Source organism: Eublepharis macularius, chromosome 6, assembly GCF_028583425.1.
Source record: "Eublepharis macularius isolate TG4126 chromosome 6, MPM_Emac_v1.0, whole genome shotgun sequence".
NCBI lineage: Eukaryota > Metazoa > Chordata > Lepidosauria > Squamata > Eublepharidae > Eublepharis > Eublepharis macularius.
In genome coordinates this window covers 16705921-16730506 of record NC_072795.1, presented here as the reverse complement: position 1 = coordinate 16730506, position 24586 = coordinate 16705921, and the positions used below count along the sequence as shown (strand labels likewise).

Here is a 24586-nt window from a genome sequence, read left to right as displayed (position 1 = left end):
GGCCCGAGCAGCTTCATCCTACTCATAAAAAGCAACCCCCAGCCCTGCCTGCAAACTCACCAGGTGGTATCTCCTGAGCTTGTGACGATCTGGTTGTCGTCCAGAAAGCGACAACAAGACAAGTACCCTAAGATGGAGAACAGAAAGCAGTAAGCAAACAAACTGACCGTTACAATCTTTAAAAAATCCCCCGTTTCAACACAGATATATGCAGAACTGTGAGTGTTCTGCAAATCAGAACAAAATGCAGAATCCAGAAAGTTCTAGATTTCATTTATTGAATTAAGTCAAATGTCTGACCGCCCTGCCCCCCCCCCTCACAAAGGCAAACTTGAAAGAAGGTGGGAAATTTCAGAAGGCAGAGAGGTCAGACATTTCAGGGCATGGCAGCCACTGGACGAGATTCTCACTTTACCTTAGAGGGGATTTCGAGAGCCATGTTTTGTGCAGTTTCATCAACGTGGTTGTTTTAATCCCTTCGATATTAAATAAGACAGCCAGCCAATTGTTTTTCAGAACACTAAGAAAATTCACTAATAAATGCCTTCTCCTGGAAATGAAGCTTGAGGAGCATTTAAAAATCTGAGACCAAGCGATACACATTGAACAGGGAAGCATAACGATCACTGCAGAGCACGGGCATCGCGGAGGCCAGTTTCCTTCAGCAGAAACGGGCAAATATCTGAACTTAAAAGGTTTATAACTTATAAAAATAGTTTCAAAGGGGCATACAATCACCATGTAAAAAAATTAATGCAGCAGTTAAATACAGCCACAAATAATCCTCCCAAAAGCAAGTAACAAAAAACTAAGCCAAAAAAAAATTTCACTGGGAAAGATTGAGGCCAAGTAGCTGAAACTTACTAAAACAAACAAAAAAGTCCACTTTTTCAGCCTCCCTGCAAGACACCTGCAGGGAGGGAAGCGATCGACCCACTCCAAAGCATCCCAGAGCTCCGGGGCAGCCACAGATAAGATCCTGCTCTCTAACTCATTTGCAAAGATTGTGGCCCAGTGTCAGCTAAGCAGGGAATGGATGCCTACAAAAATCCTTTGAACCTCCTCATCACTAACATAAACCAAATTATACAAAATCAACATACACACATTCAAACTATTTGCTTTATTTATTCAGGTTGCAGAATTCAGCTCGTCTTACATTACACTTAGGGGAGAAACTTAACACTTAAAAGATGGAAACATATAGCTCGTCTACAGGCAAAGCTCTGCTTAGCAACAAAGTTTACTAGTAAAACAATTTCTCATCACCTGGAATAAGATGGAAAAAAATACAACCATGAGGCCTACAAACAAGGCTGTCTATGATGGAATCTGAAAATAACAGTTGATTCTATTAGAAAAAATTCTGCATATTCTACTATTTGCTGCAGCTTAAATCTCTGCTTTTAGGGCATTTCAGACAGCGGATTTCAGATTTCAGATAGCCAAAACAGATCAGATCAGAAAAATAAAATGGAAGCTGACCAGTGTGGCCGGGTAGCTCTCTGCTCACTCGTACGTTGCCCTCTCTTGTCTTCAAGTTGTATATAGAGCAAATGTTGTCCAATCCACCACAAGCAACGTAGTTTCCCGATGGTGCATACGCACAGGTCATTACCCAGGAAGATCTCAAAGGAATGGCATGCATCTTTAGAGGAGGGAAAAGAAACACCATGAGTCACAGAGAGAGAGAGAGAGAGAGAGAGAGAGAAAGAGAGAGCAGTCGTTCTCTGCCCACACCCAGACTTGTCCACTCTGTCACAGATGCACAGGAGCATGGGGACATGCAACTGATGCACAGAACATGTTTTTGTTTTTAAGATGGAATGTCAAGATTTCATGCTAGGTTGAATAAAGTCAAGGATGGAGAAAAATCTAAATCCGACATGTGGAAGAACAACAAATGAATGCGTGTATTCACGGCCTTCCCCCTTAAATTGTATTTTATTCCATCTTGGCTTCTTTCCCATGGTTTTAGATAGGGATAAAGCTCTATCATTAGATTTCTAGCAGCTGTGTGAAGCCCTGTATTTGTGATTCCACCTAATACCAAAGGAGACTTCCTCAGGAACAAATCACTCTTGATTTTGCCTGCCATTAAATGAACACCAATATAGCTGCTCTAAACAAACAGATGCTATCAGTGAGACACCGCAGGGAACTAAGCTTCTGGTTTTAAATGGGGAAAGGGTTGGAGTTATTCAAAAATATCACAAGGTTCTTCAGAAGACTCCACCTTTCAGATTACTACAGAGCTCCTCCGTTTTAGTTGTCAAGGGAGCCTGAGACATCCAGAGATTTCCTATAATCCATACTACCACAGAACACCTATATCTTAGATAAAACATTCAGAGATGCGACCGCCTGTTTTCCCAAATAAGTGAGTCACAGTTGTTAAAAAGCAATGGGACAGAACTGTTAATGAGATGCACAACAGTGCTTTGAGTGAATAAGCTCCTCTTCAAAAAGAAGAAAGGATAACGAGAGAAAAAGAACTGTTTTGGAGCAAAGCCAACAAAACCCCCCAAGAGTGAAAAGAGACAATAAAGAAAAGGCAGTGCTTTAGGAAGAGAGAAAGAGCGGTGGTGGTGGTAGGGAATCTTAGGAAGCAGCAGTGGAAACAGCAAAGCTCAATTTCAAAAGGCTCAAATCATTTTCTTAAAAGACTCTACCTTATTTGTTGTATAACTATCCCAAATAATTAATTTTCCATCTTGAGAAGCGCTGACTAGTAGCCTAAAGATAACCACAAAAAAAGGCAAGAGATTAACTTTGTTTCTCCTTTTGGCTGGCTTTTAAAAGTTGGCATTGTACAAGCATATGGTCATTTAGTAATACTCTTCCTTCCAGAATAATTCTTCTTCTTAGCAGGGATAAAAAACAGTCACTTGACTTTGGAGTATTAGGATATATCAAAGATAAATGCTACACAATCATCTTTTATTTATTTAGATTATTTATATCCCTCCCTTTTCTCCCTAATGAGGGTCCAACATTGTTCACCCCTCCTCCATTTTATTCTTACTTCCCACCCCACGTGAAGCAGGTTAGGCTGAGAGCGTGTGAATGATCCAAGGTGATCCAGTGAGATTTCTGGGGCAGAGCAAATATTTGAACCTGGCTCTCTTAACTTCTAGTCTGACACGCTATTACACCACATTGACTCTATTAAAATCCTAGCAAAAATGCTCGTCAACATGGTCTCACTACAGTCTCTCATTAAAAATAAGCCAAATTACCTAATGTCAGGGGTGGCTGCCAAGATTGTCCTACTGCAGCACTACTGACAAAGGCAATGCTTTACCCATTCCCCATACAAAAAAGCATCATATGCATTTTTCCCTTTTCCCACGTGTCCTTGCAGAGATCTTTGAGATGGGAGTAAAACTATCCCCTGCTTGAGATAATTCAAGTTATGGGGAAATGTGGAGAGTATGTTTTGCACTTCCTGGCAGTTTTGCCGATTGCTGATCTTTAATTTGGATAAAAAGGTTTCAAGGGCTACCACTGAGCCAGCTCCATCTGTATAACCAATTTCTTGGGGGAATTGCTCAAAGCAGACAGAAACCTGAGACTTGTCTTTTTGAAATATAGCGGGTTGGATCCAGAGCAAAATTTCCATTTGTACCAGAGTTCTTGTGCAAGCAAAAACACAAGGAAAAGACGCTTTCTCCACTTCAGTTTCCACTTGCAGAAGGCCATGTGCAACAAATTTCTGGGCCCTGTGCGGAGAAAAGCACTAGATGTTGCACAAGATCTTGTGCCAAGTGAACTCTGCTGTTTTTGTTTCCATTCACACACTGCTGGATCCAAGCCACTGGTTAACCCCGCCCATCCCAATAAGATGGAACAATTTATTGAAGTCAATCTGAAAAAAGCTACTATCATACATTTCCAAAAATCCACTACTTGACTAGTTTCAGTTACAAAGATTTTATACTTAGAACGAAGGGGCAAAATGCTTACTTTTTGTTTACCAGGCAAGTCCTCCCTATCAAATTATTGGGTCTTTCAGGGAATCTTCAAGGCTATGACTTCTATACTATTCAGATTTCTAACCTCTTGGTTGTATTTTACTTAATACTACAGCATTTTGCTTGATTTACATTTATAGCCGCCTCTTTCAAGCAAGCCAACAGGTCAAAGGCATATTGATATTTTCCAACTATGAGAAAAAGACCTTCCACATCGTAAGTCCATCATTTGCACAAACCTTGAATCAGATCCCCAGTGCATGGCATATATTTTAGCTAAATGGCCTCTCAGGGTACGTCTGGTGCGCATCTGAATTCGGCCCACTGAGTCAAGACTTGTGGTGATCTAGGCAAGAGTGAGAGGAAGAGACATTACTCAAAACAGGCAGAAAAGTACAATATCTCTGTTTTCACACATGGCAGGTTTTCTTCTTTCGAAAGGGCCTAGACTGAACTAGAAATGGCACCAACATGAACAAGCTTGAGCAACCCTGAGGGCACGCCCTGAAGCTTCACAGAATGTACCGAGAGTTGCTTTGCTGCTTTTTGTTCCCAGTTATCTTATTACCACTAGCCCTGGAATGGGTGCCACTAAGGGTCACTTACCAATGTTCATCCTAGATCCATAGGATATCAGTGATTAATATTAATTAATGATATATTGTTTTTACCCAGTAGGGTAAGGCTGCCTAATTTAGTAATTTCCATACTTTCAACTTTTAAGAAAACATTTTTAGGTTGAAATGTTTTAGGCTGATGGCACATCAGTCATTGCACTGATGTTCACTGATTATATTTGGATTATATTTCAGAGCATACACTACAGAAATTCCTTATAATAATGATGAGGCATGTGAAGGTGTGCCAGTCTCAAGACGTGTTACAAAAGCAGTTTTAAAGCCCCCTATCATGGCAGTAACAGGTCCTCTGATTATTTTTATACCTTCAGATGTACATATTGATATTGGGTAGGATTCACCTAAGTTTTCTGCTGATGAAAAAGAGAGGGAAGGTTCCCTCTGACCACTGCAAAAGATTATGCTAGGGATTATGGGACCAGCATGCACAAAAGAATGTGGGGATGAGGGATCTAGTAAGGAGTGAGTGAAAATACTGGCTGGATCCAATCCATCATTCCTTTTAACCCAAGACCACAATTCAATGTGAATGGCTTTACATAAGCCTATGTTTAAATGAATGGACCTTGCAGAGGATAACTTCCCCACAAGCATCCACTACAACTAAAGTGCCTCAGGAACCTTCACTTTAATAATTTGCACACACTGAACACAGATTTTAAAAATCTATCACCGATACGGCATTTCTAAACAATTTACAGTAATATTTCCACTCTAGACATGGAACCAATTGCCTTATAGACACTAGCCCATATAAGGAATGGACAATGTAGCAGAAAATGAGCGTACCTGAGCAAGAGTGGTGTCACTACAAGCTTTTCTGGCATCCTTTAAAATAAAAAGGGAGGAAAGAGATTGGTCGACAGAGAAACAATTGGAATCAATATTGCAATGTGGCCTGAACATACGCCCTGTTAGCCACTACAAATTTACTCAAAACAATATTCCTTATGAAATTACTGCTTATAAAGAAAGATTTCGGGTTCCCTGGCTGACTCTGAAAGCCTACACAGTATCAAGGAAGATTAACCTCTGTCACTGATCGCACTGAATTCTTGAATATCTATAAACCCACATCCATTTCTCCTCCACTATACAAAATGCAGCTAGAAAGCTAGGGTTTTTTTTAAAAATTATCTTGCAATTTCTCTGTGAGAAAAGAGAATGCAGTGTCAGGTGTAAGGCTCAACATTTGTAAGAATGAGTTTAACAAGGAAGTAAGACTCTTTAAGAATACTGGGATATGGAACTGAAGATCAGTCAGAGCATGAAAGTAATCCAGCCACAGATGGATATAGATGCCAGTTTTATACAAATCAGCAGAACCAAGCAGCTGTCCTGAATGTTCCCTCTTCTTAAAATCAAGTTTCATTTCATACAGAAAAACAGAATTTTGAGAAGCAGGTTTCGAGCCCAGCTTCTCTTGGTTCTTTAGCCTTCTGGAGTTTTATCCATAAGAAGAGAACTGTTGCTCCGCTGCTCCCCTCCATCAATCAGGAAAAGTTTTACTATAATTTTATAATTTAAGGTGGGTAGCCGTGTTGGTCTGTACCCAAATCTTCCTCTTCTATAATTTTTTAAGTTTGTCCTAAGAGTAGGAGCCGAACCACAGAATTTTAGTTCTTTGCATGGGCCCCTGAATTGTTCAGGAGTTTGTCAGCATTACAGGTCATGCAAGAAAAAACACTGCAGAGAACTGCTACAGACTCAGCTTCGTTCCCCAGCCAATGGCAGCTGCCAATAAGATTAGACCATCACCCATTTGCTTGCAAATTCTGAATCAACAGTGTACCTAGAGCAATGGTCTTCAAACCAATGAGCGGGGACCCTCAGCTGGCTTAGAGATCCTGCTGAGTCACAAGCCCTTGCAAGGCTGCCATTTTTTGCTGCCTTTTTGGAGGCCCCACTGTAGAGAGAATAAGGGTGTCTTACTTACTTCCTCTCTTTGCGTACATGCTGAGCAAGAGAAACAGGACAGCTAAATGAGATCACTCAGAGGTGGACAGTAGCTCTGACCCTTGGCTTGTTCCTCACTATGGTACACTTCCTAATGCTTCATGTTCCTGTCCCCAGCTCCTTTGGCCTGCTGCCTATGTTCCTGGCCCGGCGCCAGGGAATTTGTAACTCTGGTTCCTACTCTTCCTGCCACGACCTGATGTCACATGCTTTCATGTCACATGCTTGCAGTTCAGTGGTTCCAACATCCTGAAAGATTGAAGACCACTGACCAAGAAGGCCTGACTCAGAATGAATGCAGTTTCATGCCATAAAAGCCCAGCTATGGAGCAGGGTCAAAAAAAACAGGAGAGAGAAAGCTCATCTCCACCCTCTGGCTTCCAACCCACCACAGGGGCTAGGCAAAGGGACTGCGAGGACCCCCCCCCCCCCCGAATTATCACCTGCCTCCAAGGACACCCAGCACTGTTCTCAGTGAGTTCCAGGTACAAGGGTCTCTCCCCCCCCCCCACCAAAGAGTTTGCAGGGAAATAATGCCCTCCTCTTTTTTTATTATTTTCATTTATTCTCGACCCGAGACAAATTACAGGTATTTTTAAAATCCATTTTCAGTCAATCTTTAAGCAAATTATGAGATATAGTAACATTTGAGGCAATAGGACGATCAGCACTAGAAAGACTTTAACCCTAATAAAAGTCACCTCCCGATCTGAATCACTGCACCACTTCTTTGCTTCTTCTATGAGAAAGACCTCCGGAATAGATCTTCATTTTGCTCTGAACCGACAGAAGGCTGGTGGCCTTCCTCACAGCCTTGGGCAGACCATTCCACAGTGCAGGAGCCACAACAGAAAATGCTTGCAAATAGGTGGTTGCTGATTTTATCTGTCTGCAGGGTGGCACCTTCTTCCTGTCTCCCCGCTGCCCACACAATTAATGTCTAGCCAGTCCCTAATTACTACTACTTAGGATCTGTACCCAGAAACAGGTTAAGAAAAAACTTACTCTGATTTGATTCCGAAGTTGTTCTGCCTCCTGCCGCAACTGTTCCAGTTCACTCATCCTCTTGAATGAGTCTCTTTCCCACCGTTACACTACTGACGAAAAGAAGTTTGCTGAGAAATAAAAAAAAACCCCAAAGTTTAATTGTGCAGATACTACAACCTTCACTTTCCAAGGCATCACAGAAATCCAGAAGACAAAGCTTGAAATGTTCTGCATCTATGTAGCGTCTAACTCTTCCACTTCGCTTATCTAGCCCTCAGGATTCTCTGCATCAAAAGATACTCAATATTCATACAGCAAATTTCAAGTGTTTGACATGCTCCATACGTGCTGTATCAGCAGTCCCTTACAGTAGCCTGTAAAGCCAGGCCAGTATTAATCTATTATTGTAGTTGGGGGTGGGGGAAGGCTTGTGACAGAGAAAACAGCTTCCCTAAGGCCACCGAGCAAGTTTATAGCCAAGGTGTGATTTCAGTATACTCTTTGTAGATATCCATGCCAGATTTAATGTAACAGTTTTAGAAAAAGACATATCTGATTCAGATATGAGATAGTTTCTTCCTCCACTCGCCTTCTTCTACTCTCTTTAAAGAAAGATTTGAAGTTTTTGTCTTGAAAAACTAAAGATGAATTTGTGGAAAGTGTAAAGGCACCTGACTGTCGTCTTAAGATGCAAGTTGTCGATAGCATGTAGTTCCTAAAAACAGAGAGCCACCAGAGCAGTTCAAAAAGACCTTCCAGTATGAACAGATAAGTATTGAACAGAGCTATAAAACCTACAGCAAAATCTTAAACCCAGTTTGAAGTTCTATGGAGAGCCCAACATAGAAGCCAGCAACCTGACAAAATGATGACAAATAAAGCAACCGTGACATTCTGAAAGGGCTACAAGTGACAGAGAAGAATGGGGGGCAGCAGGCACAGCATTTCCCCTCAAGAGGTATTTATGTCTGTACACTTCTAGTGTAACTCTGCAGTTCAGTGCTCCAGAGGATCAGGATGGAGGGACACTTGGCCAGTATTGTACACTGGGTGTCCTGATGCCAACAGCAGTAAGTAACCTCTGGCATTAGTACAACAGCTGCTGCCTTAGCACCTGTACAGTTCAAACGAGCTCTGCCAGGTACCTGTGCGCCACTCCGAAGGGAAGGAGGCAGAGAGAGAATCCCATGCAATCAGCTGGAGCATTCAAGGAGTGCTGACCCAAGGCAGCTCCATATGATATGGCCTGTCCACTTCTGCAAGGAACTGGAGCAGACCAGAAGCCAAAGCTCCTGCTTCTTCCCTTTCAAGTAGCTGCACAGATTGGCCGGGGGGGGGGGAGGCAGATGTCACGTATATAGTCTTGGTAGTACCTGTCTACCAGACACTCTTGCCAGGCATTTAAAGCTCCCTTCAAGTTCAACAAGATGTGATGGAGTCATGATTTGGAACAAGTGGGCAATGAGGAGGATTTCATGCAGTGAAGCCTCCCTCTAACTGCATTTTCTTGCTGGAAAGCTCCTTTCCCTCACAACTTTCCTCCAAGTTGAACTCCGAGACCAAAAATAAGCCCAGGTGAGGAAATACGGACAGAATTAGAACAAGCCTTCCCATGTAGCACATGAAATCACTTTGCCTATATTATACTTGCTTGGCAACAACCCGCATTTTAACACAGTTGTATACCACATCTCATCTTGATTAGACCTTTTGACCCTCCTGTCAGACTCATTTTCAATGCAAGCTTTAAAAACAAGAGCAAAAGTGAGCCAAACACACACACACACACACACCAATTCGTCTCAAAGCAAAAGAGCACTGTGTTCAAGAAGAGGGGTATTTCCAGAAGATAAAGAAACAGAGATGAGAGCCTCAGGCTGTAACCAAAGATAACCTTATGTGTTCAACTGCATTTTGATGAAAAATATTCAAGAGTATCCTGGAGGAAGTGAGAAATCTTTCAAGAGAAACTCACAGCAGGGTCACTCATCCATGCCACTAATGCCTTTAAAAAGATCCAGCCCGTTAAGTTCTGGAGAACCTGAAATCCAGCACACTTGGAAATTTTGTCTGGTCTTAATAAACGGCATTAATATGAATTTTGTTCAGAAGGAAATTGCTGAGTAAGAATTCACCAACTGGTATGATCAGTGGTCTGCGACAAATGGCTCCAGAGCCAAAAGTAGCTCTTTTAAAAAGGAAAATGAAATCTAAGTTAAGGTATATTGGAAAAGTAGATGGAGTGTTAGAATAACAACTGCCAGTAAACAAGTGCAAACCATGCACAACTTTATACCAGTGCACTGAAACAATCACGCAGGGAGCTCATGAGTGTATTTAGTACTTGTGAGACAACTTGTGTGTCACTTCCTATAAAGGATGTCAGGCTGTGGCACGCCCCCTGGCGGCGGGTCTGGGCGGGGCGGTCCCGGCGGGTCCGTGCTGGTAGCCTGGAGCGGCTGGGCGGGTCCCCAAGGAAGCGTGGAGGCTCTTTCACAGGCGGCCTCAGACTAGGGCGGCCCTTGTCTGACCGGCGGGCCGGTCAGCACGTGGCTCCACCCGGCTGGCTGCGCCTTAACCTTCAGGGCAGTCGGCTGACAAATGGCAGGGTGCTCGCCTTAGGATGCCGGGCACCTGCTATGTCTCTTCCAGTACCTTCCTCCTCGGCCTGCCTCCAGAGCCTCCTTAAATACTTTCCCCACTCCAGCTCCACCCTCACCCCCGAGTGCTTCCACCCATCATCAATCCCAACACCTGTGCCACCTGCATCCCAGCCCATTGGGCCCACCTCCCTCTACCCCGTTGGTGGGCTGCTAGCCGGGCTGCCCCGCTCTCCCCCAATGCCTCTTGCCCTCCTCCCTCCTGCCCTGTGATGGACGGCGGGCTAGGCCCCTGACGGGGCGATCTGGCCCTTCCCCGGGCCGCCCTCCAACCACAGGCTGGCTTGTTCCTCCCTCCCCCCTGCTGGCCCCGGCCGCCCTCCTGCTTGGCCGAGGGCGCCTGCGCTGGCGTTTGGCAGCCCGGCGCGGCCTCGCCCCGCTCGCTGCGGCCTTCCCCGCGGCCCGGACGGGGCCGTCGCCGCCAGAGCGCTGACCGCGCCGGCCGCCGCTTCCGAGTGCGCCCGCTGTCGTGGCCGCTCGGGCTCCTCTCCTCCGGTGCGGCGGCGGGCGGCGGCGCAGCGGCGGCGCAGCTGCTGGGGCCTTCTTCCCCCGGTGGGGCCTCGTCCCTGGCCTCTCCCGCCCGGTAGGTGGGCTCTGCGTCGTCGGTGGGGTGGGGGTGGGGGAAGTCCGAGGCCGGCGTGTCGGGCCTCGGACAAAGGATTTATGGATTATTAATCAGTATGTTAATAATTATTAATAATCTTTAAGTTGTACATTTTTGGACATTATGGTTTTGAGGGAAAACAACCAGATATACACCTACTGATAAGAACTCTCTCCTTAGATATCACAGCCACCAACAACCGCATGTAAGGAACAACTTACCCTATGATCAATTCCTCAGAATCAGGAGAAATTGTACCAGGATACAAGATTTTCAGACAGAGGCTTCAGTATTACAAAGGAATTTGACACAAAAAGGATATCTGCAGCAAGTTTTGCAAACCTCATTTACCAAGACCATTGCCAAAGATATGAATGAACTACTAAAAAAAACAGGTGACCTTGGAAAGCTGGTATGTAGCATAACTTACAATTCTATTAAGTGTAGGCTTAAAAAAGAGTACATATAAGAACTGGAATATACTAGATGATATACCTATGTGTGACCCAAAAAAAAACACCCCATCATTGCCTATAAGAAAACAGCTAGTCTGAAAGACCATTTAATAAACAGCAACGCTTATCAGAATAAAAATTTGCAGCCAGTGCTTCCCAGGATCCAGCCTACCCATGGGCCATTTTCCTTGTGGGCATTGTTGCTTTTGTAAGAATACCAAACCAATGAAATACTTCATCAATTCTATTGATCATAAACAAAATTATCTCAAAGAATTCACTACCTGCAATAGCGATCATGTGGTGTATGCAATAGTATGTGGATATGATAAAATCTATACAGGGGAAAAAACCAGATCTCTTAAAATCAGTGTCTCGGAACATAAAAGCGACATTTTACATCGTTGGTGCCCCCCGGATACATTTCCTGGAGCTTAATCATAAGCCCACAGATTTTTCGTTAGGGGTCATAACTAAATACAATAAACAGGAGGAGAGGGCTTTGCTAAAAAAGGAGACAGAACAGATTCTAAAGCTTCATGGAGTGCGCCCTAATGGGTTAAATGACAGCATCTTCTGACAAGCGCTAATTTAGATAAGAACTGAGACTAGCCCATACTCCCACTCTGCAACCAGTGCACAAACGGAATAGACATCTAAAGGAATTCTGAAGGTCAGCAAGATTTCACAGTGTTAACTTTTAATGTTAAATTAAACACCTATGTGAAAGTAAGACATGAAATGCTTGTTAATATATGTAAGTCTATGTTGTTGTAAGTTTCTAGACACTAAAATGTATCATGTATTGCACTTTACTCATGCTCTGTATAATGGTCTTGTTTTTAAAAATGTGTTTTATCATTTTTGGAATGTTATATTAATTGCTTTTTATACATTGTTTTATTGTTAGATCCCTCTGACGAAGCTGAGACGAAATGCGTAGGGGTTACTCAATATTAAAGAATTTTTTCCATGCACCACTTGTTGGATCTCTAGGGGAACAGGAGAATGAGCAAAAAATTGTGTTATACTGACAGCTCCTTTGGACCCAGCCTTGTGTCCTTATAAAGTCTAGCAATCTGTGATTAACAGAACGTGTCCATCTAAAGGATAGAAAACAGTCTAACCCAATGTTTGCCACTCTCTGAGAACCCTATATTCATTTTGGAAATCTTCTTTCAATTTGCGACTGAGGTATATAATTGTTTTTCTCTTTTTAATGTTGCAAACTTTGTTCTTAACTTTAAACTGTAATTTAGAAAATAAAAAGTACTACATAAAAAAGAAAGCATAAATAGATGAAGCTCAAAACTCTTATATTATGCATCAGCTTCATGCTGAACAGCATGTTAGAAAGATAACACTAGGATGTGCACAAAAGACATGCGGTTGATTCAGTTTGGTAATACTGAAGTGGAAAAAATTCGGGCAATACTGAATTAATTCTTCAGTTCGGTTTGGTAATACAGAGCAAATTCAGTAAAATCCGACTATTGTTTCCTATGGGAAACTCAATTTGGAAATTTTCGGTGACCGGGGGGCTCATTTTTTTACCAAATTTCAACAAATTTGCAGGGGACCTACTCCTAACTGTACTCCAATAACCCTCAAATTTCATAATGATTGGACCCCAGGGAGCCATTTTATTTGTCTTTGTAACATGGATAACACAAACATCTCCCTTAAATTCACAAATATAAATTAGGAGATCAGATGCATTTCAACAGCAAAATCTTAATCGGTAGTTAACCTAATAGTTTGTTAATACAAAGTAACACTAACTCCTAACTCCACAAATACATTTGCGCAATTTATAGAGATCATTTAAATTTAACACTTCACGCAGTATAGTTCACAGAACCACAAAACTGAAATATTAAAAAGTAACATGCAAAAACTGCGGATGACCATACTCAGCTTGTATTCCCATTTGAAACTTGTTTACAATAACCTTTGTACAATTAAATTAATAGAACAAAGAGCCTCTATAAAGTTACAAAAATAGTACCTTTTAGCAGGCAGTCTCTTTTCTAAGTTACTAAGTTTGTATATGTAATTTTAATTAAAAATTTCAGGGGAATGTGTAGGTTTTTAAAAGGCCTTTTCCTGAATTTTGAGGTTTTATCTTATGATACCTCTACATTAATTTCTAATATTTTAATTTTGTGGTAGTTGCATCAACGTATATAATCTGATGTGAAGGGTTTATTAAGTATACATGCCCACACACACGCCTTTGCTGTTTGCAGAAGAGTTTGTGCAACATACAGAAGTGGCAATTTCTGCTTATTTCTCCTCAAGCTGCAGTGTCCTCCCCAGCACACACCCCTGACCCTCGGGATCCACTTGTGGAGGGAAGCACATGGAATTGCTCGGGGTGGTTTTATTCACTCCACGGTTCATAGAATCCAACCTAATGAAGAACCTCATTGAGTTCAGTGACTCAGTGCCTAGATTCCTCACTAATATATCAAAAATTATTACTTAGCAGCAGGGCTTTTTTTCTGGGAAAAGAGGTAGTGGAACTCAGTGGGTTGCCCTCGGAGAAAATGGCCACATGGCTGGTGGCCCTGCCCCCTGATCTCCAGACAGAGGAGAGTTTAGATTGCTCTCCCCGGCACGGAAGGCAATCTAAACTCCCCTCTGGCTGGAGATCAGGGGGCAGGGCCACCAGCCATGTGACCATTTTCAAGAGGTTCCGGAACTCCGTTCTACCACGTTCCCCCTGAAAAAAAGCCCTGCTTAACAGGAATGCTTGTTAAATAGAAGAGAATACTTCAACCTTGTCAACGTAGTCTGTGTGCAACGGTTTACCTTACGAAACAGATTGCCAGAAGTAATAGTGTTGATCACCTTTTGGGATTGGAGACAGAGTACCAAAAATCAACATTACCAAAAATGTGATCAGTGCTGTGACAGCATCAGCCATTTGTTCAGTGATGCATGTACAGCAGCAGGCACACCTTTACCACAGCCCTCCCAGCCTGGCATATCTTTCCTTAGCAGAAATCAGATGGAGAAGAGCTTCTGATTTTGTATTTAAAACCTATCAATAATCTTGATTATTGCTGTTAATCTTAATGCTGTTATCCGCCCTGAGTCTGCTCACGGGGAGGGCGAAATACAAATACAATAAAAATAAAATAAATAAAATTTTGTATTTAAAACCTATCAATAATCTTGAGATTATAAAATAAAAAATTACCATCATCTTTGAAATGTTTGTGCATTTTTGCCATCTCTCTCAAGCGAATATACTCTATTCATTTCACTTCTACAATTTTCAAAGTCTGTTCCCTTAATGTCGCCAATTTTACATACAAGATATTATCAGGCTCCCAAGTCATTTTGCTTCTATTAGTAGAATGCCACACTCGTTTGCAATGTTCGTTACATACATATATGATATCCGAGTAGAGGAGTCATTCTATTACAAGGTTCTGACTCTATCAGAAACTGTAATTTTAGGCATTCCCACACATAAGAAAATTGGCATCTAGTTGGGAACACTAACACTTTGTTACAATGTTTTTATCAACTACATAAAATCTATTATAAAAATTTAAACACCAAAAATATAACAATTTTCCTTTATATTCATACAATTATGTAAGATTGTTGGCCATACTGAAAGTTGAATTAGATATATTTTCAACATTTCCCCCATTTGTATCAAATGTCAAAATTGATAACCATCTTTTCTATTTGTCCATACTGCCAAATAACAATTTTAAGGACTGTTAAATACGATTTTATTTCCCTAGTACTTAGAATCTTCCTACTATATCTTCACATCTGTAAATACTGGAAATCAATGCAGAGGCATACATTTTCCATCAGTTTCTACTCAATACGAGCCTATTCTGGGACTACGGTTTTAAAGGCTGTAATCCCTCAACTCCTGCAACTGGCAGTATGTCTGCCAATTTGAAATGTCTGGTTATATATGCAAATTAACATCAAGTGTCATTTGGCTTGACTGTTTCTTTAAATTTGTCCCACAGCTCCAATGCCACGACTGGCTATGTGACTGCACACGGAGACATTTCCATCTTTCTGTCACTCCTGTTGAATCAAGGCTCTCAAGATTCATTAAGAACCACAGTCAGGTTCTGAATGTGTTCAAACCAAAGAGACTCCATTTTTGATCCTGTCTGTATGTTCAGTGTTTTCTTGCAGGTGGCAAGCCTTCCACTGGAAGCTCACAGGGAGAAGAGGAATGTTATGTCTACAGATATCTGCCTTTCCGACGCCCTTGGGAAACTTTCACTTTCTCACCCTCAGGCCGATTGTTTTGAGAACTAAGGGGGAGGATGGGGCCCACAGGGAACTGCTATTCTGTACCTTTGCTTTTGCCTGTCATTGGTAACAATTTCGAAGCTCAGCCCTGATCTTTGGATCTGGGAATGTGGACTTATAACTGTTGTTATTTTCAGCAAAAGCCTTTTGGAATCAATGAACTCTTGTCTCATTGCAAGGGGTAGTCTGGATTGCAACTTTTATTCAAGCCTCAGTCTGACACTTAAACCAGTGTCCATCTAGTCCAGCATCTTATTACCAGTAAGATGGTGCTATAAAGCCTACACAAAGGATATAAATGCAGTGTGGTGCTGCCCTTGAGCAGCTGGTATTCAGTAGCATCCTGCCTCTGAACACAGAGATTCCATTTTAGCTATCACAACTAATACAGGTCAAGGTAGTCTCCTGTGCAAGCACTGTGATGCGACCCATGAGGGGATGTCGCATCACGACGTTTTCTTGGCAGACTTTTTGTTACGGGGTGGTTTGCCATTGCCTTCCCCAGTCATCTACACTTTACCCCCAGGAAACTGGGTACCTCGGAAGGATGGAGGAAGGCTGAGTCAACCTTGAGCCGGCAACCTGAACCCGACTTCCACCAGGATCGAACTCAGGTCGTGAGCAGAGATTGGACTGCAGTACTGCAGCTTACCACTCTGCGCCAGCCATTAGTAATTACTAACAGCCTCCCCTCCCCTCAATCTATCTGGTCCCCTTTTAAAGACACTGAAGCCAGAGGCCATCACCGCAGCACCTTCAGCTCCGTAAGTTAATTGTGCATTGTGTGAAATACAGTACTTTCTTTCATTGGTCTGAATCAAGGTCCATTTATTTTCAAGTGACAAGGAGTCCTAGTGTTATAAGAGATGGAGAGAAATGTCTTTCTACCCATTTTTTCCACATTATGCTAAATTTTAATTCACTTTTATCATGTGGCCCTTTGGTCATCCATCAGTCTGATCACTTTAAACATCAACATTTTTAAAGAATTATCCCAAGAGACAGAAAGAGAGACTCCCACACACAACTTTGTTCTAATTGTTAGTATATATGATTTAAATTACTTATTTTGTAAAGCCTGTACCAGCTTTCAATTATACATGCACTGGAAAACGGAATTAGCTTACATCAGATATCAAAATACTCTGGAGGGGACTCCAACAATAGCCCCACATACTGCAAGCCCAACACTACCACATACATAATTAAGAAGTAACACATTTATATAAAATTGCAACTTTACAACAGTGATACAGTCTCTAGTTGCTTGCACGAGTATCTTTCTACCCTGCTACTAGCAACATACTTTAAGCTTGCTTTAGCGTGCAGAGAGAGTAGATCGATCCTCACACTCCTTACACGCATCCTTGCACCAAGGAAAACATATAGATTACTCTATGTTTATAAAATTCAGGTGATTGCATGTAGAAGCCAAAATGGATCACCACATTTTACAAAAGATTCTCCTCACTAATTGCAATGATTGGATTGTCACTGAGTTATTAATCCCATTAATGAACAATGACTGTCCAATACTTCTGACAGGGACAAATTCCCCAAGAATAGTTGAGCCAATCCACTGTAAAAAAAAAAAAACCCTTACAGACAAGAGTCTTATGCGTCATCCATACAGTAACATAAAATGCTTACAGTTGCTCGTGCCAGAATGATCAGTTGGTCTTTAAGATTCAGTCCATGATCTTGTTTTTTTTACAACACTAATGTTCATATGAAGCCAGGAATTCCTCACACCAATTTAAACTATTATATTTTTATCCTATCCTGCCTCCAAGGAAGCTCAGGTTCTGTTTTCCCATTTTATACAGCAACCCTGTGACTTAGATTAGGCTGGCTAGCCCCAGGTCATCCTGCGAGTTCCAGTGAGATTGAGAAGGGATTTTGAACCTGAGTTTCACCCTTAATCCGGAAGCTCAAAACAAATCAATCAGGAATTCATATAGCTTCACTATGAAGCTAGCTTACTACTTGAAATGACTGCTACATAGCTTAGAAAGGCTCTGCCTCCAAATCACTATCACAATTATATCCAAGTGCCTTTTCATATTTGGAAAATGCTGAAGAACACTTTCACCATTCTGCAAAGCCCTTTGCTTCTTCAAAAATAAACACAGGAAATGAACCTAGGTGTGACCTTGCTCTTGAAGGCTGAAGATATTGTGTACATTTTCAAAGTATTCTGAAGCGATACTGCAGCTATACTACAAAACACAGGAAGCAGTCACACATCACAGTATGACCAAGAAAAACAACTCCAGGGTGGGACTCTGCAGATGGAGCAAGCTAAGTTCTCAGTGGCTGAGTGATAAGGGACCAAATAAACAGACTCCAATTAGCAAAACTGTTAAAAGGTCTAAAAACGGAGGTCACCAGGTGTAGTTTTAAGCCGTTTGCTTTCTCCATAGGAATGAATGGAGAAAATAACATTCTGCAATTAAGTACATTACTGAAGGGGGGTAAAAAGTTGTCCTTGGTGATCCCAATATCTGGTACAGCCTGCCTGCCTGCAAGTACAAAACACAAGGAGAATCACTGCCCCTGCCATTTTGTTAGTTTTAAGTCAATTTCAGGTGTGCTGCTCTTAAGAAAAATGATCTTACCATTTGTTGCTTGCAAAAATCTGAAAGGTCCCTTTGGCAGATGAAATAAACCAGTTTGAAATTTGTACATAAAAACAATCTAGCCCGACTTTGTAAATAATCCATTTCCGGTCCATGACAAAATACTGACTTACACATATATAGTCTATCTTCATACTGTTTTAACAAATTTAGCAGGTACAAAATGCATACTTTACCGCATCTATCAGTCTTGGAAGGTTCTGAAACTGACTGGCAGAGTAGAAATATTTAAAACTGTACAATGAATGATCTTGAAATGAAAATCATGGTCTACAAGTCAGGAGATTAAAATGGAATTTGACATCTTTTTATTGTCCTGAAGACATTTTTCAGCATTTCATATTTTCAAACTTATTTCTGGAGCCATGAGGACTAGAAACTCTTCCTCAGGATTTATGAAGTGTCTGTAACACACATAAATGGCACACCCAAAAATGTCTGAAGGACTGCTGCCGACTTCCCTGCTGCGTAGTCTGCAAATGCTGTCTTGAAACCTGGATGTGAAATTACCCAGTTTTCACACAGTCTTTCAAGATAGGTTGTGTCATACATATGACACACTTCCTCTATCTTCATGCAATTTCTGATTTTACAAGTAAACTCTGAGAAAATAACTAGCATTCTCAGGCGATTCAGAGTCAGAGCAGTGGAAGCTTATTCAGCAGTACCAGTCACATAGCTGAAAGGGAGCTGTGTACGACTGGATCCTAGGCAATGTTGCAAAAACATCAGAGGCATTTTGGAGGCTTTCAAAGCTCCCCTCAACTCACACAACTCTCACTTATGTTACAAGGCAATATTAAGACAGCTTGCATCATCATGCAGCTGTGCCATTTAGTGCACAGCTGTACCATCTCAGAGGATGCAAAGGGAGATGCAGAACTCTTGTCTTTTTATATGTCACTAAGTATTCAAGCTAACAATAGCACTTTCAGTGAGAATACAGCTTAGACCAACACATCAAATCAATCATTACCTTTTCCACTGGATAATAATCAAGAAGTTTTTTTTTTAAAAAAAACCTAAATTAGACAAGAGGAATTCTATTGCGCAGTCACAAAAACATTAATGTTTAAGACACCGATCCTTGGTTTCACTGTGTGCAGACAGCACTTAAATAATAACAACCTGTGTCATAGCATAAACATCTCTTAATTAGTAATGAGCATGGCTAGCGGTGACCATTCACAACTGCCTCCAAACAACAATACATTACTTACTGTCACTGCATGTGAGCTGTGCATCTCCCAGACAATCCTCAGTGAATATCCTAGTCGTTGATTACATTGTATTTTCACTTGCACTGTGTAATCCGCCTTAGATCTCACTGAAGAATGTTAATGCTTGTAATCACCAAATGGGGCATAATTGTCTAGAAGACTACAAAACTATTTGCTTGTTACTGATATCAATCATAACTCAAGGCACTAAACAGAAAATCTACCTAGCCTGATCAAATCTACAATCTTTATAGAAGGTCACAAAAGGAAAGGCATCTCTTCACCCAGCAACTAAAATAAGACGGCAAGAATACCTTAAGGGAAGTTACTGTACTATGTTCCAGATCATGCATGGCAGGGGCAATAAGTTCTGGAGAATAAAGTTTTCTATATGAAAGAAAAATCTGTGCAGTGTGATTTATTTTAAGTCTGAAGGATGGATGGCTCTTGTTTGGAAGTAAAACAAAAACATCACAGGCTGTTTTGCAATAATACACAACCTGGATTGAGCAGGAATTTAGGGTGCATCCACATGGAGTTTTTATTCCCATCTTTTATTCCCAGCTCCAAACAGCAATGTTGGGAGGGCATCCATACACTGTTGCCCACCAATCATCTACTTTCTAGGCTTTTTCCACCCTCGCTATGTTCCCTGGTTTGATAGCTCTTTCCAGAAAGAAAGCAATCCAAGCATGCTAGCCAGCTGTCTGGACAGGAAGGTGTACATTTTTGGTCTCATCTACAATGGGGCCATTTTCCTTACCTCAACACACACACACGCCAAACTTTTTCAGGTTTACAAAAAAAAAAGTAGCCGTTGCTACTAGTGCAATAATGTTATAATTATCTGATGGAAGAATGCGCAGGAAACGCTCATTAGATGCTCTCTTGCTGGTTCAAATGCATCTATGGCGGTAGTAACGGAAATGGAAAATCCTCACGGCGCGGACGCACCCTAAGCTAAATGTCTGCATGGAGGCTCTCTTAAATCACACTGATTTTAGAGTGCAGACATAATGCCGAAATCATGATTAAGAGATTTTAAGTGGCCGTGAGACTTTCACATCCACTGCAGTTTCCTTTCTCCTCCTCCTCCCCTGTTAATTTTAAATGTAGCTAGCTCAGTGCAATGCTAAACAATGGTTAGCACCAAAGTCAGTTTGCAAGCCCTGCTTGAAGTTAAGACAGTAACCATGAGTAACACTGGTTCAGATTACTATGATGAGATGGAATTGTGCCAAAAAGAGGAGGAGGAAACATACAAGTCTGCTCCTTTTAACTATGGCTAAGAGATCTATCTACATCCTCTCCATCAAAATCAAAACTGTGATCAATTTTTCCAAAGTAAACCTATGGCCTTTCAAGATATGAATGCATTTAGGAACTAATGAGATCAACAATTAAAATTGAAATGGACTGAACTATATAGTTTACTTTGTTTAAAAAACTCACATATAAAGAGACATGGGGGATGCAGTTTATATTTATAAGCCTGTAAGTCACAGTCAAATGAATCATAATTAAACATGACAAAGTTAGGAAAGCTTTTTGGTATAAATTGTTTGGTATAAACAGTAACATGACTCAAAAGTTCTCACAAGGCAGCTGAAGATACTGAGTCGCAATGGAGCCAGGAGCCCAAACCTAATAGATTTTGCTGTAGTCACATACTCTATATCTATGGGTAGTGGACAGACACCACGTCCTGCGCCCTTCAAAGAGTTCAAGGGGGAAGCAGCAGGAGATTAAACAGCAGCACCACAAGAAGATCCTTCAGCAACAAACAGAGTAAGTCACTTTCGGTGAGAAAAATCACTGGGATCCTGATACAAAATCAGTCATAAAGGAATGCTGTGCTCAGGTGGAGGCAACTTGGCATCCTCTGCAGTATTTCTCACACCCTGAAGGGAGAGTTTTTTTCTACAGCACTTCACATACATGGAATGGGATTTTTTAAAAAAACAAACCTGCTGTTATCTTCCCAAGGGAGCTTGGAGCATGCTTCTTTAACAGAAATTCCTGTTTCATACAGCAAACCTGTTCTGCTGGGAAGAGTTTCAAGAGCAGTTTGTGGTACACCATGGCAGTCTGCCATTCAAAAAAAAAAAAGGTTGCTGGGCACTGCAAAATAGCTCTTTGGATTCTGGCCTTGATTTCAGTAATAGTTTAAAACAGCACTGCAAATTAGCAATACTGATCTATTCCCATACTGTGTGTTCATGAGGGGAGGGGGTGTTGAGAGACAAGCCGCTTGCCTAAATTTACTTACTGGGTTCATGAAAGATCTTAAACAGGGACTTCCTAGTTTGTAGCTCAATCTCTTGGCCACTGAAGGATAACAGCTCTCCTAATCTTTGTGCCATGGCCTTGGACTGTATATTTGATAGCGCCCTTGTTATGTATATATTAGTTTACAGTAAAAAAATAAACAGAGCTTTCATTATTTCCTCCTAACTTTAGTCATTTAAACTTTTTGGATGCTCTTTTTAATGAACATCTAGTAAACAGAACTGAGAACCACCATGATTTCTTGATTATTTTATTTTGTCCCTCAGATGGACAGACAAAGAGGGGACGTAAGACCCTTTCAACAGAAACGAAACCCCAGTTTCTTTTAATGAAACTGCACAGCACCAGAAACTAGCCAACTATTTCAGTGGATTTGTTCTTTCAGGAAGATAAAAAAAAACCCTCTACTTCCCTGAAATAACACTAAGTATTTTTGTTATGATTATATAGCGCTGCCTCTAAAGAAATAATACAGCAACATTTTTTTTTTAAAAAAAGGCGTAGGCATAAAAATCTTGAAATGGGCTTAAAAGGCAAAGCATGGAGTTGGATCCAGTGTCTGCTGATGGAAAAAGAGCAATTTCTGCTAATTCCATACTCCCAAAACAGATTTCCCACTCCCCTCACGTGCTACCCCCCAAGAGCAGCATTTTGGGCTGACGCAGAAAGTGGAAGATAGAGAAATCCCATCCCACAGACATTCCTTTTGTCAGCCTATTTTGCGCAGGAAGCCAGTGCAATAGTTAAAGAGTGTCAGATGAGGATCTGGGAGGTCCTGGTTTGATTCCTGGGTCTGCCACAGAAGTTTGTCGGGTGACGTTGAACCAATCACACACACTCAGCCCTACAGTACACCTTACAGGTCTGCTGTGAGGATAAAATGGAGGAGAATTATGTAAGCCACTTTTGGTCCCCACTAGGGAGAAGGGAGAGGCATAAATGAAGTTAATAAAATAAATAAATTGGCCTGTAAAAGGGGTGAACAATGAAGGGAAGCATTTGGAAGGGCAATCTGCAGGAACAAGAAGCACTCAGAACTTGTCCATTATTTCTCCCCATGGATTTGAGTCCAATGGCATCTTAGAGAAAACCCAGATTTTCAGGATATAAGCTTCTGAGAGTCAAAGCTAAGTATCTGAAGAAGGGAGCTTTCGCTTTCGAAAGCTTATACCTTGAAAATCTTGTTGGTCTCTAAAGTGCCACTGGACTCAGCTAGTACAGACATGCCAGAGAGGATACTGACTGATATCTACTGTTGTGAACATATGAAACCAGTGCAGCATCAGCTGTGCTGGCTGCAGATTTGTTCCGGGTCAAATTCCAGAGGCTGTCATTAAAACTGCAAATCACTTAGGACCCAAGTACACGAAGGATTCCCCTCCACCCGTAACAGCCTTGAGAGCTGGAGATGGTGCCTTCCTGCAGAAATCAAAAACTGAATTGAGATTGACTGGGACAGATAAAAGGGCCTGTTTTAGCTGCTGCCCCCAACTCTGGAACTTGCTCCCTATAAAAGTGAGAGCAGCTCCGTCCTATAGGTCTTCTGTACTACAAGAAATTTCTATTCCAAAAGGCCTCTGATCTGAACTGACCCATTATAGGAGTGGGACTGAGTTCACTGGTTTCATGAGGGGCTGTGGCTCAGTGGTACAATCATCTGTTTGGCATGCAGAAGGTCCCTAGTTCAGTCCCCAGCGCCTCAAAGAAAAAGGATCAGATGATATGAAAAACCTAAGCCTGAGACCCAAGAGAGCCCCAGAATACAAAATACTAACTTTGACAGAGCAAGGGTCTGATTTAGTATAAGGCAGCTTCATGTGTCACATGCAGAGAAAACAAAACGGGAAAAATTGGGGGGGGGGAGTTCCTCCTCTTTTTTTCCCAGTACTGAAAAAAACCCTCCGATAAAGTATTTTCTCTCTATTTGTCTCTCAAGTATTGGATATATCTACAATTCTGACTGTAGAAAACTCAGGCATTTATACCTTTTTAGTTATATAAATATGTCAAACATTGCAATTTTATATGCTAATTTAGTTATAAAGGGCGCATTTTATTATTTTAAATCAATAAAATTAGTTTGGGTTTGATAGGATAGTAAAGTACTGCATACATTTCAATTTTTCCTCAAATGTCAATTTTTCCCCAAAAAGAACCGGGGGGGGGGGGGTTCCACGTCCTCAAAATTTCCAGAAATGTTATATTTCACGTTTATGCCTTTTATCGTGTCTGATGTTTTGTACACTGTTTATTTTATATCTAATGTGCCCAGCTCAAATGTCAATGTCGGTTTTAAATTGTTGGCCATTGTGGGAGTCTATTTACAGAGGAAGGGTGACATACAAGAATATTGGAGTAATACAATCTCCATATGCCCAGAGACTTTTTATGTATTTATTTTCATAATTAGAAATTGAAAAATTTCTGGAAATTTTGAACCTGGGAATTTTTCCTAGTAATTTTCCAGAACAGAAACTGAGACATATTGATATAGACGCAATACTTGTTTTCTTATCAACTCTGAACCTGTTTACTCCTGCAGCAACATAAAATGCTTAATTTGTAACTTAGCATATAAAATTGTACTATTTAGCATATCCAAAAGTATAAATACTTTATTTTTCTACAAACAAAACTGCAAATATAGCCAACACTAGCGAGAGTGATGCAAAATGCTGCACCTTATGCTTCCTTAATGCATGTCTCACAGTTGTATCATCATCTGAGAGGCAGAAAAAACCAGGAGTTAAAAATAGAAAATACCATTTTTGTAGCAAACAAAACAGCATGTTTGGATAAAAACAGTCTCATACAGTCTCCATAAGAATAGTAGCATGTTTGTTAAGAACAAAATTAGTTACATTT

General features: G+C 41.2%; 1 protein-coding gene across 1 annotated transcript in view; it reads right to left on the bottom strand.

Moving 5' to 3' along the window:
• The window catches only part of GNB4 (G protein subunit beta 4), a 52439-nt gene that overhangs the window by 11214 nt on the left and 16639 nt on the right, over positions 1-24586 (bottom strand). The window contains exons 2-7 of the mRNA XM_054982246.1: positions 7574-7683; positions 5402-5440; positions 4214-4320; positions 2673-2736; positions 1486-1648; positions 61-127 (exon numbers count right to left, since the gene is read on the bottom strand). Of these exons, the coding sequence (XP_054838221.1) occupies positions 61-127; positions 1486-1648; positions 2673-2736; positions 4214-4320; positions 5402-5440; positions 7574-7630 (497 nt within the window). The 5' untranslated portion in view covers positions 7631-7683. The remainder of the gene's footprint in view (positions 1-60; positions 128-1485; positions 1649-2672; positions 2737-4213; positions 4321-5401; positions 5441-7573; positions 7684-24586) is intronic.